This window comes from Vidua macroura, chromosome 4, assembly GCF_024509145.1.
Source record: "Vidua macroura isolate BioBank_ID:100142 chromosome 4, ASM2450914v1, whole genome shotgun sequence".
In the NCBI taxonomy this organism is placed as follows: domain Eukaryota; kingdom Metazoa; phylum Chordata; class Aves; order Passeriformes; family Viduidae; genus Vidua; species Vidua macroura.
Window position 1 is genome coordinate 9,868,381 of NC_071574.1, and position 17,256 is coordinate 9,885,636.

Here is a 17,256-nt window from a genome sequence, read left to right on the forward strand (position 1 = left end):
TGAGACCTTCATTTTGTCTGCATTGAAACAGTGGGCAAAGAGATTTCTCGGTTATTTTAAAGAAAGTAGTTTCATTTTGCCACTAATAAAAGGTTAAATCTCTAGATCCAGTACTTTGTCTCCTGGCAAAATTTTCCGTGACTACATATCTCTGAAGAAAATGATTTTCTATTAGACCTGAGCTGAAATTATGCTGAAATCAGTGGCAATAGAACTATTTCAAAACTATTTGGCCAAACAAACAAAATATGCAAAATTTCCAGAGAGTTTATAAATTTTTTATTCTGCTGATGCAAAGTGTACTATACTCAGGGCTCATATGATGAGAATATGAAATACTTTATTCAGATTAACAAATACTTCTGAATACAGCAGAATCTCCTGCTACTTTCTGATCTAAAGTAAATATTTGTAAGCCATTGGCAATGAAATCTGAGAAACTTAATTTAAAATTTGCATAGAAATTGATTTGATTAACATTCATCTTGGTTGTTTCTTTGTCCTGCACAAGCTCTGACTTAAAATGTTTCATAGCTGTATGTCACATTAAACTTAAATAATTATTTTTAAACAGGTAGAATCTGCAATATTTTAAAAATTCTATTTCTGAGGAGCAATTGCAAACACCTGACAATTACATTAGCTGTGAAGGAACAGGACCCTCTGTTCCTCTGGCAAAGTGTATTGCTAGATCAGAAATGGGAAGGTTGTTTTGTAAAATACCACACTGATTATCTCACTGCAACTTTTTACACCGCAGCAAAAAAGAGGCATCCAAAAAAGCAAAGCAAATCAAATGCCTAATTTTAGCATGTGTGCATCTTTTCTACTGGTTGCATTTCATCTTCTCCCAGCACACTGTTAGCTGAGATCCAAATGGCCACTCTCAGAGGCTTCTACGGATCACCTAGGCAAAGCCATGGCTGACCCAATCTTGTGTTGGTGTAAGACCTGCTCTGAGGGAGAAGCAGGAATTTGGGACTTCCCCAAGCCCCTTCCCACCAGCATGTCCAGAGCTCTCTCATTCTGCCAGCTCAAGGAGCTGCTATGGTGGAGACCTTGCAGTGGTTATATCCCTTTCAGAAGAGAGCAGCCAACACAGATTTTATACAGCAGAAATAACCACGCAAGCTCTAAGCGAATGAGCATTCTGCAATTTCTTTCTGCAATAAATTCTAGTAGCTCTGAAAGTGTGAAATGTTATTTTCAGTATTAATGTAACATTTGAAATAGATGGGATTTTTTACTTTGATAAATGGCATATCCCCAGCAATACACTTTTTTTTTTTTTTTTCTGAAGGGAGGAACAGAACACAGGTAAATCCATGTACCAGGCATTCTACCTGCTGCACCCCACCCTCTCCCTGCCAGTGGCACAAGCACTCTGCAGCCAGGAAGGGCCTTGACAACTTAAACCAGAGGTCCAGTGAGACCTGAATCCAGCCTCTGCTCACAGCTCCCAGTAGTTAATGCTTTCCCAAAGGACAATGGCAAAGAATGTTGTTTTTCTCTGGAAATCTGGGTTATCAAGCCTTCCTGAACTGGAAGTTTCCTGCTGACAGCTGTATTAGATAGCCATTGAGAGACTGTTTGCTATGGATATATGTAATTCTTCCCATACCTGATTTGATTATATAGCTTCTACACGCATTTTTGCAAGGAAGTGCACAGTCTCATCCTATCTTGATTGATAGATTAAATTTGACTATGACAGACTGTCTGTTCTTAGGAACGACACTGTAAAGACAGTATGATCCTTTACTTGTGAAAACAGATTCTGTGCTTATTGTCTACCTGTCTAGTTCAGTCTGGAAAAATTAATTTCTTTAATTCCTAAAAAAAATGTTTATTTCTTGAAGAGCATTTCAGAAATTTCAGTGCAAGTGCTGAGCTAGGTTTTTATGCTGGTCTTTGGAAAAAAAGACCAAAAACCCAGTAAAATCAAATTTAAACAAAGAAAAATGTAACCATTCTGTTGATTATATCTGAGGTCAAATTCTACCTCTTTTTTTTTTTTTTTCTCATTTGCTCATAATGTTGCATCTGTAATACTGAAATATTAAGGTGAGAAAAAAATGAGATCAAGCAAAATACTGATCCAAATACTTTATATATGTAGTGATATATCAAGGTTATAGTCACACTGTCTCCTGACATCTGCACTCACTTTGTGCTGCTTGGTTATCCAACAGCTCAAGGTATTTTCTAATGCCTACATGTGGTGTTGCCCCTGTGGTTGAGTATTTGGTACCCAGCTCAGCAAATATCTGCTTAGCACTTAGTGAGACTTTATGTGACAAGTTCCTACTGCAGTTCTGAATGCACACCTCTTAATTGACGAAAGCATCCTTTCAAAAGGAAGTGATTGACAGATTAACTCAGAAACTGTAGGAAAAATAGCCATATAAAATTACCTATCCTCCTCCAGGCAGGCAAATCTTCTCTGGCACCAGTGAGAGTGTATGCAGTTTATCAGTAAAAGGCCTCTATATTTTAAATGTTGCACATTTGATTGATGTTCAACTTATTCAAAATGCATTTTAGCTAAAATTAAAGCTAGATCCATTGTAATTACATTTCAAACATGGTTTCTTTGCACTGGGCCAAGACTACTGGCTACTAAAACATTAAGACCTTATATTTTTGTCAGCACAGAAGACTGAAGCTTTCTCAGAAGAGGCAATCTTGGGCTAGATTTGAGATGGCATCACTGGGAGACAGATGAACCAGCCTTTATGTGGAGATAGGCTGATTGCTGAACACTGAGCTTCCAGAAGTTTCACTGTGCTGATAGCCACCAAGGAGCACCCAGCTGTCTGTCAAGCACCTTTAGCAAACTGACAAGATAAGGGCTTGGGTTTGGGTTTTTGTGTGACCATATGAGCCTGTTAGATTAAATACCTTTTTTTTTTCAAGGTTCTTTTTACTAATGGTTCTTAAATTCATTCAGCCTGTCTGAAACTGTGTTATAATTTGCCTCCTTTCTTACTGCAAGCAGTGTAACTATGCTGAGGTAGGAGCTGGTCACCCCAGAGCTCCCAGCTGATCATCTACCCTCTTGATTCCCATGAACAATTGCATTGCAAATATTTCCCCATAGTGACATTTCAAGTGAATAGACTCTGATGAGTCAACATGTTATATAGAGAGGCCAGACCTTACCTCTCCCCCAGATGACCTTTAAGGAAGAACACAGGGGACAAAGGTCTGTGTGCATGGGGACAGCCAGGGATGCTCCACTGTGCAGGTGGATGGCTCACAGGCAGAAGCCTGGCTCATGAAGGAGGTGAGATAACTTTAATTATTCTACAACTACCTTCTAGTTTTCACATGAAAATCAAACCCAAGGAAGAGAATTACTTGGCAGCAGTGTCAGTTTCCATGTTGCTATATCCTTCGCAGAATTATTTAGATTAATAGAACAGTTGCTGCCCGTGGCCAGGTGCTGCTGGTGAGGGGTAGTTGGTGGGGGAGAATTCTGTGGGAAAGGATTCTGGGGTTGTGCTGTGGCAGACACAGCCACTTCTGGCTGCTGAGGCAAAGTTGAATGTGTCAGTGATGCTGATAAAGCTTCTCTGGAAATGTGTAAGAAAGGGCAAAAGATGTTGTTCAGCAACTGTGAGAGAGGAATGAGAAAATGTGAGAGAAACAGACCCTAGAGAAGGAAGTCCAGGTGCCAGAGTAAATATTCACTTCAGAGGGCAGCTGGGTGGGCAGCTGTGGTCTCCCAAGGTCAGCCCACCCCAGCAGACCATCAGGGTGGAGGGAAATTCTTCTATTTCCCTGCACCGGGCAGAGCCTCATCAACTTCGTGTCATCTCCAGCTCTGAGCCCACAGGACCCAACCTTCCTATCCAAAAGAGACACTCCTAAATGGCCTCTTCCAGGCCCACCATGGGCCCCGTGCCAAACACTGAGCCCAAAAGACACACCTTTCCTCGTCATACCTAATCAAATATTCTCTTTCCTGTGTTTCATGTCCAGAGGAAAGATGGCAGAAGACCAGCCACACCTATGCATTCAGATGTCAGAACCCAGTACAAATGGCATTCCCAGTAGAATGCAGTCCTTGCCAGACTTGGCTGGCAGGGTAGGAAGTGTGCTCACCTTCCACAACATCTGCTACCATGTGAAGACAAAGACTGGGTTCCTGTGTTTCCAAAAAACCACCAGAAAAGAAGTTTTGAGAGATGTCAAGTACGTATTTAAACATCTCTTTAGAGTACATGTAAGTTTTATTTGTGTCCGGAGAGTTGACGTCACTCATGTCACTGAGCCATTCAGCACAATATGCAGACCAAGATTTAGAAAAATTATTTGTATGTGTGGTTGCTTCGTGTTTGCTGTCAGCTGTGCTCAAGCCCAGGTCCTCAGTCCCTGGGCTGAGCCTGTACATGAGAGAGCACGCTTCCCTTGGCCCTGGGGGTACAGTTCTCTTGGCTGCTATCAGCACTGGGCACACCAACCAGCTCTGCTTGCTCTACATTCCCTGGCAATCCTCCCACTATGCCACGGTGTTTAGCTGAGATACCAGCAGCCTATCCTTCAAGATTGTCTCCTTCTCTTAGGTGGCCTTGGGAAAGGTTAACTTTTTGGGGGGTTTAACGTAAAATGTTTAATACATCAATGTAAGTGAGGGTCAGGTTAACTTTGGAGAGATGCAAAGATTTCTGTAGTTTTGGCTTTGTTTTTGTTGTGTTTTGTGTTTTGTTTTGAGTTGTTTTGTGTTTTTTTCCCCAATAGTGAGCACTACTGCAGTAAAGCAGTCATGTCACTATAGCCTTTGTTCAATAATCAGTGAATAAAACTTGCCCATTCACAATCAATAGTTAAACTCGGTGGCAAGGCATTGGCATACAATATGCCATTCCAAGTCAACCATGATTTCAGCTCCTTAACTCCAGTTTCTATCATAAATATTCACCCTTTTGTGTAGCTCTGTCTATCCTACTCTTTGCCCAGGGAATTTCCACACCTGCTAAACATGATCTCTTAAAGGCTTTATTGCTTTTCTCAAAAGCCATGTGTTGTGGTACCTCAGTTGACTTACATGGGTCATTTGTGACATTTTCCATCTGGCTTTTGATTAGTGGGGCTTTAATGTCAGATACAAAGAAACTATCAATTGCATTTTAAGTGCAGAAAAATCCCTAGTTTATTCTGCCTGCAGGGACTATTATTTTCTCTGTTGAGAGAATAATACTTTTAGAACTGAGTATGGTTAAAGCAAGAGCGTGCTTCTCTTGTAGAGATCCATGTGGTAAAAATACATGTACAGATTTTGCTACATTTTAGTCATGTTTCTGTTCTGTCTTCATTATATGATTATTAGTTTTTCTTGAATTAGGAATAAAAAGTTAAGGTGAAATCTGATCTTAAATATTGCTTGTGATTAGGCAGCTTCATTAATTCCAAAATTAATGGCATGCAGAAAGTAGTCGTACAGATAAGTTACACTGGCCTACCAGTTGAAACAGGCAATGAAATAACCCCACCCTAACTACTTGGTAAAACTTATCCATTTTATCTTACAGTGGCATTATGAAACCAGGACTGAATGCAATTTTGGGACCCACTGGCAGTGGTAAATCTTCGTAAGTGCCCCCTTTGCCCTCCGCAGAAATTACACCAAGGGGAAAATGAAACTGTGCACATTTAGCAGTAACGGACTTCTCTTTCAGAGAAAGATTGAGTTTTTATTTAGAACTGTGCAAGTCTCACTGTTTTCTGAGAAATAATTGAATTCCAAAAGACAATCAGTTATTATGAGAAAGGTGAAATACAGTTTTAGTCCACACTTTACTGACAATCACTCCTTACACACCATTCTGCTAATGTGTAACCAATTTGAGGGTAAACTCAAATTATTGAAAAAATGGACATGGACCTGGATCTCATTTCCTTAGGAATCCAGGACAAAAGCAACTCAGTCCTTGAAAGTTGCTGGGAGTTTTCTAGATTGCAGACATTTCATGTGATCTGCTTTTATGTAGCTGTTCATTCAATGAGCTGGATTTGTGGTTCAGAGATCTTTGCCTCCTGCATGTTCATCTGACAAAGTAACAAACTTTTCCTTTAGGCTACTGGACATTTTGGCTGCAAGGAAGGATCCACGTGGGCTCTCTGGTGACATTTTGATCAATGGAGCTCCTCAGCCCGCCAACTTTAAATGTACCTCTGGGTACGTAGTACAGGTAAGCAATTTTTATGACTGTGGATTCTATTGAAAGAAATTGCTGCTGTGTTGCAAACACCTTGCCTTGATCCAAGAATTGAGGAAAACTCCTTAAAATTACTGTCAGCATGTTACAGAAAGGTGGTCTCTCACACCACATGTAAATCTCCACTTCCCACAACTGACAGATTCTCTTTGCAAGAGACAAGCAGATGGTATCTAAAAACCTCCCCTCCTTCCTCCTTTGACAAAACAAGTTGGGAACACCATCACCCTAACCCACATGGACCCAACCTCTCTTTACCTTCCCTCTTTTCTCCCTGTTCTCACCTGCGGTGGGCTGAGGTTGCACAGGCTAACACTCTGTGATAATGACCTGAGCTGTAGCTGCTCCTTAGGTCCCTTCAGCCCTTGAGTCTCTCCCTCAACACCTCCAAGAAAACTGAATAAGGTAAGAATACATAAGGGACTGTTTTTAATACTTTGCTGTTTATATATTTTGATATCATGCATGATGGAGGCTGTTCCTATGTGGTGTTGCTTTATGAATTAAGGCAAATATAATTATGTGCATGAAATCCAAACTCTTCTATACATGGGCATTGAAGATGCACCTTACTGCATGTTCTGGCTGCTGCTGTTGTCCCTCTGCATGCAAGGACAGCACAAAACATAGGTAGATACAGTTCTCAGAGGAATGAATAGAAATTGCTGAGAAACCACAAGTATCTACCCTTTTTTTTTAATGAAGGATGATGTGGTCATGGGAACCCTGACTGTAAGAGAAAATCTGAAGTTCTCAGCAGCACTCCGCTTGCCAAAGTCAGTGAAGGAACAGGAAAAAAATGAACGAGTGAATCAGATAATCAAGGAACTGGGTTTGAGCAAAGTGGCAGATTCCAAGGTAAGGCCTGTAAACATGTTACTTAAAATGTAGTAAGTGGTTTATTAATTAATCAAATTACTCATCATGGCAGATTAAAAAAAAAAGTAAATTTCAGCAGGATGTTTCAGTAATACAATAATTAGTGATATTTCTCTATGGAGACCTGTACAGACTGTGCTGGTGCTGCCATATGATACTACATTTCAGGGAAAAGGAAAGGGAAAGACAAAGGTGAAAGGGAAAGTTAGTGGCTGGAGAAAAAGACAAGACCTCAAGTAATATTAACATTAAGAACAAGGCTGTGTGTGAGATAACATCTGCTACAACAATTTACATCTGCTTCTGAGTGTAGGGCCAAAATTCCTTACAACTCTCCCCAAATACTGCCACGTGGGTATGATACTGTTTGTTCAAGGATTTCTCTTTGGGCCAAACAAGACAAGTTTCTTGGTTTTTTTATTAGGTTGGTACCCAGTTCTCTCGTGGGGTGTCTGGAGGAGAGCGGAAAAGGACCAATATTGGGATGGAGCTCATCACGGATCCTGCCATCTTGTTTTTGGATGAACCAACTACAGGACTTGATGCTAGCACTGCTAATGCTGTCCTACTGTTACTGAAAAGGTGGTGGCCTTCCTGTTCTCAGCACTTGACTCTGCTAGACTTCAGTTGTATTTGACTCGAATTGCAGTTCAAATGAGCAAACAGGGAATTCAGACATGTAATTATTTACCAGTGAGCCAAGGATGCAAATGGGGGTAGGAAAAAAACTGAATGAATTCTCTCTCTCCAAAATGAGAATTCTTTTCTCACACAGACACTGTAAATATGACCTAAATATTTTCTTTTTCTTTTTTTTTTTTTTCCTTTCTTCTCCCTTCTCTGGCATACCAAGTTAATCAGATTTCATCAAGACTTAACTGAACTTTCAAATGCTCTTATCTAAACACTGAATCAACTTGCAAAGCTGAGATCTCTGTCATTTTTCATATTCAGGATGTCAAAACAAGGAAGGACAATCATCTTCTCCATCCACCAGCCTCGGTACTCCATATTCCGACTGTTTGACAGCCTGACACTGCTAGCTGCAGGGAGAATGCTGTACCATGGGCCAGCCCAGCATGCCATTGAATACTTTCAGTCCATTGGTGAGCACTACTTCCAGCAGGGCCAACCTTTGGTTTGCACCAGCTCGAGTGAAATGCCAATAGCTCTGGGCCAGAATTGGACATGGCATGTCCAAGCAAGTCCAGCATTTTTAAAGTCTGAGCATTTCTCTGGGTGTTTCTCCTCTTGACTCACATGTGGATTTGGGTGAGCTGTTCCTGGTACATCTTAATTAGAGAAAGCCTGGGCTAGGGCTGGGAAGAGCATGGTTGCAGCTGTCACCTCACTTTTGTTGATGGTGCTGCCCGGCAGTGCCACTCATCCCTCAAGAAAGCATGGACTTGCCAGAGGCTGCCATGCCTTTGGTGCAGGCCACTCCATGGGCAGGGTGTGTGACTGTGTCCTGACAGCCAAGCACAGCCCTTGGCCAGTCACATAACCCCACCCAGGGCTCACAACACTGTCACCACAGTGTCACTGTCACCACAGGCTATCAGTGCGAGCCCTACAACAACCCTGCTGATTTTTTCCTGGATGTCATCAATGGAGACTCCACCGCCGTAGCAATGAACAAGGCTGATGAAAGTAGCACAGGTATGAAACCCAGAGCTGGGTCAAGTTATCCTAACATGTGTGGGAATAGGAATTTAAGAAACTGTTTTGGTAGCTCTCAGCACACAGAAAGAGCTTCTTTGATTTTCAAGGCAAACCAGCTGAAATCCTGCAGAAGCAGACATGATAAACCAGGATAATTGTTCCAGTTAAGGACATAATTTGATGCAGTTATGACTTGACTATTTTACCTAATGTAAAAATTTTTCTGATAGGAGATTACTGTTTTCCTTCCTCTGAGCAGGCTGGGAAGGGGTAGACATAGGGTACCACTGCTCATCTGATGTTTCCCTGAAGTTGTGCTAAGGCAGAAATTATCCCCAAACTAATGAATCAGTTCTCACCTATTTTTTGGAGCATGCTTTCTCATACTTTTCTGCTGCCATTCAGTAATAGCTTGCTCTCTTTTCAGAGGAGTGAAAAGGCAATTGAAGTAATGAATTCGCTGAGTGCCCAAACACAGTTTCATTATACCTTTACCAAAGGACCAGCCATCATTTTACAAAAATGCTCTGATCAGGGTCTAGCAAATATAGCTGGCAGACATGACACATCATATCTGTCATTGTAAAAAGCTTACACTGTACCATAGTTAAGAAAAAAAGAGATCCAGCTGAAATTTATATATGACCAAGGTAGACACATTCAGGGTTACCTGGATCTAAAAGTCTGGGAAGTCCAGGATTATGTCATTATCTGTGAAACAGATTACTTACAGAAACCTTTGGGGCAAAGGGGATGTAAAAATCACTTTTTGATTAAAAGTCATGTTGCTGCCAAGTTGCAACTCCCTGGGCAGACAAGGGTTTGCCTCGTTAGAGAGCTGAGAGGCTGCTGCCTGTGGGAGAATTTGCACGGACAAACACAGATTTTTTTATCTTATTTATACCAACTCTTTTGAACTGTCTGCTATGGGACCGAGTGCAGTGAATCACTGCAACTTTGTGTGCATCTTAATTCTTCTGTTTTTTTAATCTTTCCAGCAGAGTGCACTGAAGAATGCTCTGAATATGATAAGACCTTGGCTGAGCAATTAGCAGAAAAATACTCAAACTCTGCCTACTACCGAGAAACAAAAGCACATTTAGAGAACATTTCTTCAGGAAATAAAAAGAAAACCAAAGGACTTTTTCGGCAAATCACATATGCCAATTCCTTCTTCCACCAGCTGAAATGGGTGTCCAGGCGCACATTTAAAAACCTGATAGGAAACCCTCAGGCTTCCATAGCTCAGGTAAGGCTATTTGTATCTATGGTTTTGTGGTATATGTTCAATTTATTTGGCTCCTGGAGTATTAGATAAGTCACTGGGATGGTTTTGCCTCTTGATATTTTGACTGCAGTAAGCATCTGAAGAAAGAGTGCTCAAGGTCTAGGAATCTGGGGATGGAAGGTGTCCTGAATGCTCCCAAATGTGGGACTGTTCAGTAATTCATTTTGGACTACTGAAAGACTTTGATAGGCAAGACCTGTCCCAGCAGGGTATTCTGCTACTCCCATCCAGGAGCACATTATGTCCCAGGTAGTTTCACACATTTGCTCAAGAACATTCTTCAGATTTGACTCTAACTGTCCAGGCTTGGCACTGTGGGGTTTGGCCTCAAATCCTCTCCCCCGCCAGGAAAAGTTAACAGACTGCATTTGCATACTTCATTAAACTTCAGCACAAAATGAAGCACTAGCAGTTGGCTCAAGTGCAAAAATATTTTTGCAGTCTAGTAAAGTGTGTGCTGTTTGGTTATTTGACTGTTCATATTGGTGAGGATGTCTTCTGGATAAGGTGTCATTAAGTCCACAATGGGGATCAGCACCCGCCATGAAAGATAATCACTGTCTCTGTTAGTGCTGCTTTTTCTGAAGGATCAGAACCAAAATTGTTGACTCCTTCAGAGCTGCATATTGATTTCAAAAATGAAGAATATCCGGCTGCAGACTGACTAATCCTCGGGAATCCCCTAATTCATGGGCCAAATTCTGCAACCACAGCACCAACAAAACTCCCACTGCAATTCTCAGCGGTTCTGGAGAGGCCAATAGAAAAGTCAGCCTGTAGCCAGGGGTATAAATTATCTTCATCATGTTATATATAATGAGTGAATAAATGGCTGGTGTGGAGGTAAAACAAGTCCAGAATCCCTGAGGTTAAAAGGCTTTGAGCACGTGTGTGTGCCTGTATGTTGATACTATGGAGATCCTTAATAATTGCTTTGTAAAAGCTTGACCTTGTGACAAGAATTAGGCTCTCCAGAACCTGCTTCATAGCCCAAGGTTAATGGTCCTGACTTGTTTCTCACAATCTTTTATATCTCCCCCCGCTCATTAGGGGTGGATTTGTCCAGCATTCTTTTAGGGGTCCGTGGCTCATTAAGCCTTCTTTTCATTAATCTGCTCCAAATTGGTCCTGAAATGATCCCTGCTTTCCACTGCAACTGCCTCAGGAGCTGAATTATCCCTCATGTTTGCTCCTTTCGGCAGGATTTTAGCGAGAAGGTACCAAGGATCAAGTAGTTTATGGTGTTAAGGCTCATGCATTGCTCAGGCTTAAAAATGACAGAACTGCCTGACACCATTGTTTTCCTGAGATGTTTTGTCATTTGCATTTAGCACTTAAAAAGTGTGATGCACACACTTCAGTCTTTTAAGTGACATCCTTGCAGCAGCTGTTACCGCTGTTATTTAAATAATAACTTTTGTAATAAGGTTACAGACTGCAAATATCAATATATCTGTAGCCCTGTTGTAGCATCTCATTAAAAACAATCCCATGAGTAAGATGCATGATAGAGCCCAGTAATTACACAGTGTGGAGCATGAGAATAAACTGTCATCCTCATCCTGGCAGTCAGGAAAACCTTTGAAGCAATGAGAATGATACTTTCCCTCCTCTTTTCTCTTTTTCCCATTTAGCTTTGTATTACATCTTTTCTGGGACTGATTGTAGGCGCCATCTACTTTGGACTTGAGGAGAACTCTGCTGGACTACAGAACAGGTCAGTCAGTCTAGGTAATGGATATTCAAAAATTTGATAAAGCTCCGTTTAGAGGAGCTTAATACCTCTTTAAAGCAAATGCTTCCCTTCACATCAGTAAGGCCAAGCCTGTGTGACTTGGAAGTGAGGATGTGATTTTATTCCTCTAGCAAGGTCCCTGCAGAACTGGGACAGTTAAAATAAACAGTCTTGTGGGGACATAAACCTAGGTAACTAAAGTTGTAATCTTGCAACTGTTTCTATTCACACACTTGAATTTACCAGCAGTAAGAGATTTTCAAATTATGCTGCTCTATGTATCATTTTGACAGCTGTATGTACCTGACCTGACACATGAGTTTGCCACTATGAAACCTCTGGGTTCTTAATCTTGTAAGACTTCATAGCATTTGTTTAAAAGCAGCCCAGTTTTAAATTGAGTAGGAAGTGCCTTAAGTTTTTGTGGAAAATGTGAAAACTACTTCTCACACTGTTTATTTGGTTCCTCTTAGTTTGCAGCAGAAAAATGCCTCACTATCTGAGAATGTTTAATGTGTCAGGAAATTACATCAAGAAAAAATACCAAACCACAGTCCCTCAAAAGAAACCTCAGTTGATTTTCTATATTTTGATTGCATCAGAGAATGTGTTATCATTGCATGCCAAAACCAAATAATGACTGTACCACATCTATGTCAGGCTTGTTACAGACTCAGACTCATAGCCAAGACTTTTCCCATGGATTTTGGGATGGGAGGTCAAACACTGCCAAACTTCAGGCACTGCAAGTGGATTTATGTACTCTGTTGTGGAAACACTACATTTACATCTCATTTTAAATAACAGCTCACTGTTTTGCTATTTTGCAGAGTGGGTGCAATGTTCTTTCTGACCACCAACCAGTGTTTCAGCAGTGTCTCAGCTCTTGAACTCTTTGTTGTGGAAAAGAAGATATTTATGTAAGTAAAACATACAAAAACATTTACCAGACTCTGCTGTTAGACTGTGAGTTTGTCTGACATGCTGTAATTGTCATTTAAGTACAGTTAGTGCAGAATTTTCAAATTATTTCAATGATAGTGCTCATTGCAAATGTACTCTGTTAGTCTGCTAGTGAGTTGTCTGCAAACCCCCCCAAAGGTTTGCACCTATGATTACAACCGGCTTGGAGTGTAATATTATTGACACAGTAGGTAAAAAATCCTTGAATACTCAATTTTGGCATTGATTAATAAGTTTGTGACTTGCTAGTGAGGACAATAAATATCATCTAACTGGATTCTTTAAAGCTATGCATATTATGCTGTATAAAATATGAAAATTATTCAAACTTTACGCTCTCTGTCTCAATAACATGACACATAAATTTACTAAAAATTATGTGCACAAGTACCCATGTTCACTTGCATATGAAAATGTCACCATTTCTATAGTGTATAGGCTTACTGGACAGCTGCGTTGTAGCCTAAGTATGAAAGATTTTCTTCCAGTTTGAGCTAGAATTCATTTGTCAAGAGATGAAAATCAAACTGGTTTTTAGTGGCTAGATTTGTAATGTGCTGTACCTGTCTCTGTGTTCCAGGCATGAATATATCAGTGGGTACTACAGAACATCTGTATACTTCATAGCAAAGCTAATGGCTGATTTAATACCCATAAGGACTATGCCCAGCATCATCTTCACCTGCATAGTTTACTTCATGCTAGGCAAGTATGGTCTCCTACAGTCTCATTCCAACTCCCCCAATAAATCATGGCATGTGCATCTTATAGATGTGTATGCATACATGGATATTTATATAAGCCAAATCCCTACACTGGTGTGGCATTGGCTACTGAGCTTACTTTTAGCACACCATGTTGTTTTCTACAGAAAAGACACAAAGATTAAAGCATTCATCAGAGAATCTGTGACGTCTCATCTTCACTGTCCGTAGAAGGAAGCCATAACCTTTACTACATAGTTTTGACTTATTCCTTTTCATCTATGGCCTTCTTGGCTTCTGATGACTTTTACAAGATACTTTTCTGATCCTTGCAGGAACACCTAAAAGAAAAGGTTTTGTTTTAAGGTCTTAATACTGTGTGAATTAATACCATTTTTTTGGCTTTGGTCTGAGTTTTTACCCTAAGGAATAGGAAACAAGGCCACATCAGCAAGACGCTCTCAAACTGCGAAACTGGAGTGAAACAGACCTTGCTACTGAATCCATAACCACCTCAAGGCTGCTAGGCTCTTTAGGAGAGCCCTCTGCTGGAAACTAGTGAAATGCTGTACAGCTGCTGCTCATGGAAGTGCACTAGAAGTTTCTCCTTTGATGGACAACTTGCAGGCACTTTGGATGTGTGAAGTACAATACTTCTACACATTCTACTATCTTCAGTCTTACTGCAGTTTTGGGCATACTCTCTTCCACTGTCAAGACAGACACGTAAGGGCTGTCGCAAACACCACAGCAGTCTTGGGTCTCAGTGACACAGCCTGTGCTGGCAGACAAGGTGTAATTTTTAAGCAGGACATACTAGGAAAGTCAGGATAGTGTTCAGATTACAGCAGAACTTTCAGCAGGATCATTCTGAAAACCTTTTTGTTCTGATCTTTAAGGTTTGAAACCAACAGTAGAAGCCTTCTTTACAATGATGTTCACTCTTATGATGGTGTCCTACACAGCCACTTCCATGGCACTTGCCATTGCAGCAGGACAGAGCGTGGTCGCTATAGCAAACCTACTCATGACTGTTGCATTTGTTTTTATGATTGTGAGTAGCACTTTTCATTTCTTTAGTCTGGATCATGAAACCCCAGAAATGCTGAAATCCAGAAATCCTTCTAGCATGGAGTTCAGTTGAATTCTGCAAAAAGTCTATTGGGGTCAACATATCCTGATTTGTTTGATTTGAGTATTCTGATGCTGTGGGGTGGAGTATTCTGATTTGTCCTTTGAAAGAACAAGAAGTGAGGGGCTGGAGGGGTGGGTGTGAGGAGGAGAATGGTTCTTCTGACTTCTTCTCTGTGGCTCTAGTAAACAGAAACTGCCTGGAAAGTAGGAAAGCCACTTAGGGCTACATTTCATTCTCTCTCCCTTAACTTTGTGAAAGGAAAATGTTAAATGGATGAGAACATGACCTGCAGCCCTCTGTTTTCTGAGACCACTAGCCCAGCTGTCCTCCTCAGCTGCAGAGCCCACCTTGGGCATATTAAACTGGGCAACACACAGCCACAGTCAGGAGACAGGCACTTTAGATGAGGCAGAGCTGAACCTACAGCCAAAATCCACACTGCCTCAGACTCAGGGCACACAGGCAAAACCCAGAGCAGTCCCACACTGAGGAGCAGCAGAGAGTTCATGTGAACCCATGTGGGACCCCGAAACAGGAAGCACATGGGTTTACTGCACAGGGGAAAGCATTCCTTGTTACTTGTTTTGGGGGAAGGACCTGAGGTTATGGCCCAAAGCTCGATAACATATAAATCCTTCCCTTTTGTTCTTCTGCCGGAAGAGTTTCTTCCTCTAGGAATGCTTTCCCATTCCTTTTTATCTGAAGAAACAAAGTCAAGAGTTAGAGAAGGACACATGATAAAAGCATGTAATTTGTAATCTGTTTTTGTTTGTTATGGCTTTTTTTGGTAAACATTGCCTCTAGATTTTCTCTGGGTTGCTGGTCAATCTCACAAGCGTCATGTCCTGGCTCTCCTGGCTCAAATACTTTAGCATCCCTCGATATGGAATGACAGTAAGTGCTCTGATTTCCTGTGTACAAACCTGGAAATGGTTTGCTAGAAAGGAATGTCTTTAATAATGATAATGAAATCTTCACACTTGATGGCCTAATGAGCAAAAGGAAAGTTAATTAAGTACAACAACCTCGGAGTGTTGTGCAGTATCTTGAAACAAGAAGGGCTTCTCATCACCTAGCACCACCTGCTGTTTAGAAGAGCTCATTTCTGTAATTTGGAAGCACCTCATAGGAGAGACACAACTACTACATTCACTGGACTTCAGCTGGACAGAAATGTTTCAAAGTAAAGAACAATGTTATCCCTACCCAAAAAAGTAAAAATCTTCTATTTGTCTTTTCCATCAATCAAACAAAAACTTGTCAGGCTAAAGCTTTTCTCCTAATTTGTGAAAATTTAAGCCGGAGTGATGCTTTGCAGGGAAATTTGGGCTTTACTGTGCCTGTGCAGAAATAGTCTGGCCTGGGGGAAGTGGTAAAGCCTGTTGTGGTGCATGCTTTACCATGTGTGGTCAGGCTATATGCATTCCTATCTTAAAAGAAAAAAAGAACTCTGCTACTCTGCTAAAAAATGGGGATTTGGCAAATACAATAGTGACACCAGTACATTTTTAGGCTGAATTTTAATTGCATTATATCTCATCTTGTTAATGTATTACTCATTTACCTACTAATTTCTGTTGTCATTGTTTCTTTTATTTTAAAAGGCTTTACAGATTAATGAGTTGACTGGTCTGAACTTCTGTGGCAGCAGTAACAACACAGTTTTAAGCAGTGAGAGTAGCTATCGACAGACAGGCCAGATGTAAGTACTTTGGTACACTGAAATGAATCCCACCATCAGCAGCTTTAGAAGTCCTAGAACATCAGTCTGACTATATGAGATACACACTAATGACCAGAGAATCTGTGAGTTTTTACATGGAAAAGGAGCCTTTGACTGGGTTTTTGCATTCTGATTGCATGGAACATTCTGCTTGTTGTCATATTTAGTATTTATAACACTAGAAATATCTGCATTATGCTTCTTACTTTTCTTCAAACTGTATTTAGTGAGAGCTATGCACACACACACAGTTGTACAGCCTCACAAAATCCATTGCAGCTTCCTACATGAAACTGGAGCTACAAGAAAAGCAAATTTACAAATGGAAAATTAACCACTGATATATAGCTGGTGTTTGCCTGGCCTACTACACACATGCAACCACATTACAACTTCTAGAGATCTTCCTAGATCCTGCTGAGTTGTTTGTTAAGTGACTAAGCTTATCAATGTGTGTGTGTATTTATCTGTAGGCCATGTACTGGAGAGGAGTATCTGAAGAATCAAGGCATTGATGCGACCACCTGGGGCCTGTGGCAGAACCACCTGGCTCTGGCCTGCATGACAGTAATCTTCCTTACCATTGCCTACCTCAAACTGCACTTCATGAAGAAATTCTCTTAAAACCAGAGGGAAAGATGCAATTCCCACTGTTCAGTAGTTTGCTGAACTGATTGTGGAACTGACTTGATTATTTTTAAGGAGGCATTCCTTTGTACTTTTGTTATTACCCAAGTCAACAACATGAACGCCATCCTTGTATAATAAATACTTGCTGTTAATTTACTCTGCCAAAACGTCTAGCATGGCTCACTCCTCTTTGCCACAAAAAAGTGTACAGCTGTTCATTTATTCAAGAGACTATTCAGTCTTTCTGCAGGTTTTAGCTATGATAGTCAAACACTATATGTAATATTTAGTAGTTTAACCTGAAATAAATAGTGGT

At 40.8% G+C, this 17,256-nt stretch overlaps 1 protein-coding gene across 1 annotated transcript; it reads left to right on the forward strand.

The window, feature by feature from the left end:
• The first annotated feature begins 4,024 nt into the window (after positions 1-4,024).
• On the forward strand, positions 4,025-17,027 carry LOC128806232 (broad substrate specificity ATP-binding cassette transporter ABCG2-like). Its single transcript, XM_053975646.1, is given in 16 exon segments — positions 4,025-4,197; positions 5,535-5,594; positions 6,080-6,194; positions 6,927-7,079; positions 7,525-7,682; positions 8,055-8,206; positions 8,655-8,750; positions 9,761-10,011; positions 11,685-11,767; positions 12,616-12,705; positions 13,329-13,453; positions 14,352-14,506; positions 15,392-15,481; positions 16,192-16,248; positions 16,753-16,779; positions 16,782-17,027. Coding segments are annotated over 16 exon segments (1,938 nt in total). The 3' UTR covers positions 16,935-17,027.
• Positions 17,028-17,256: the final 229 nt, after the last annotated feature.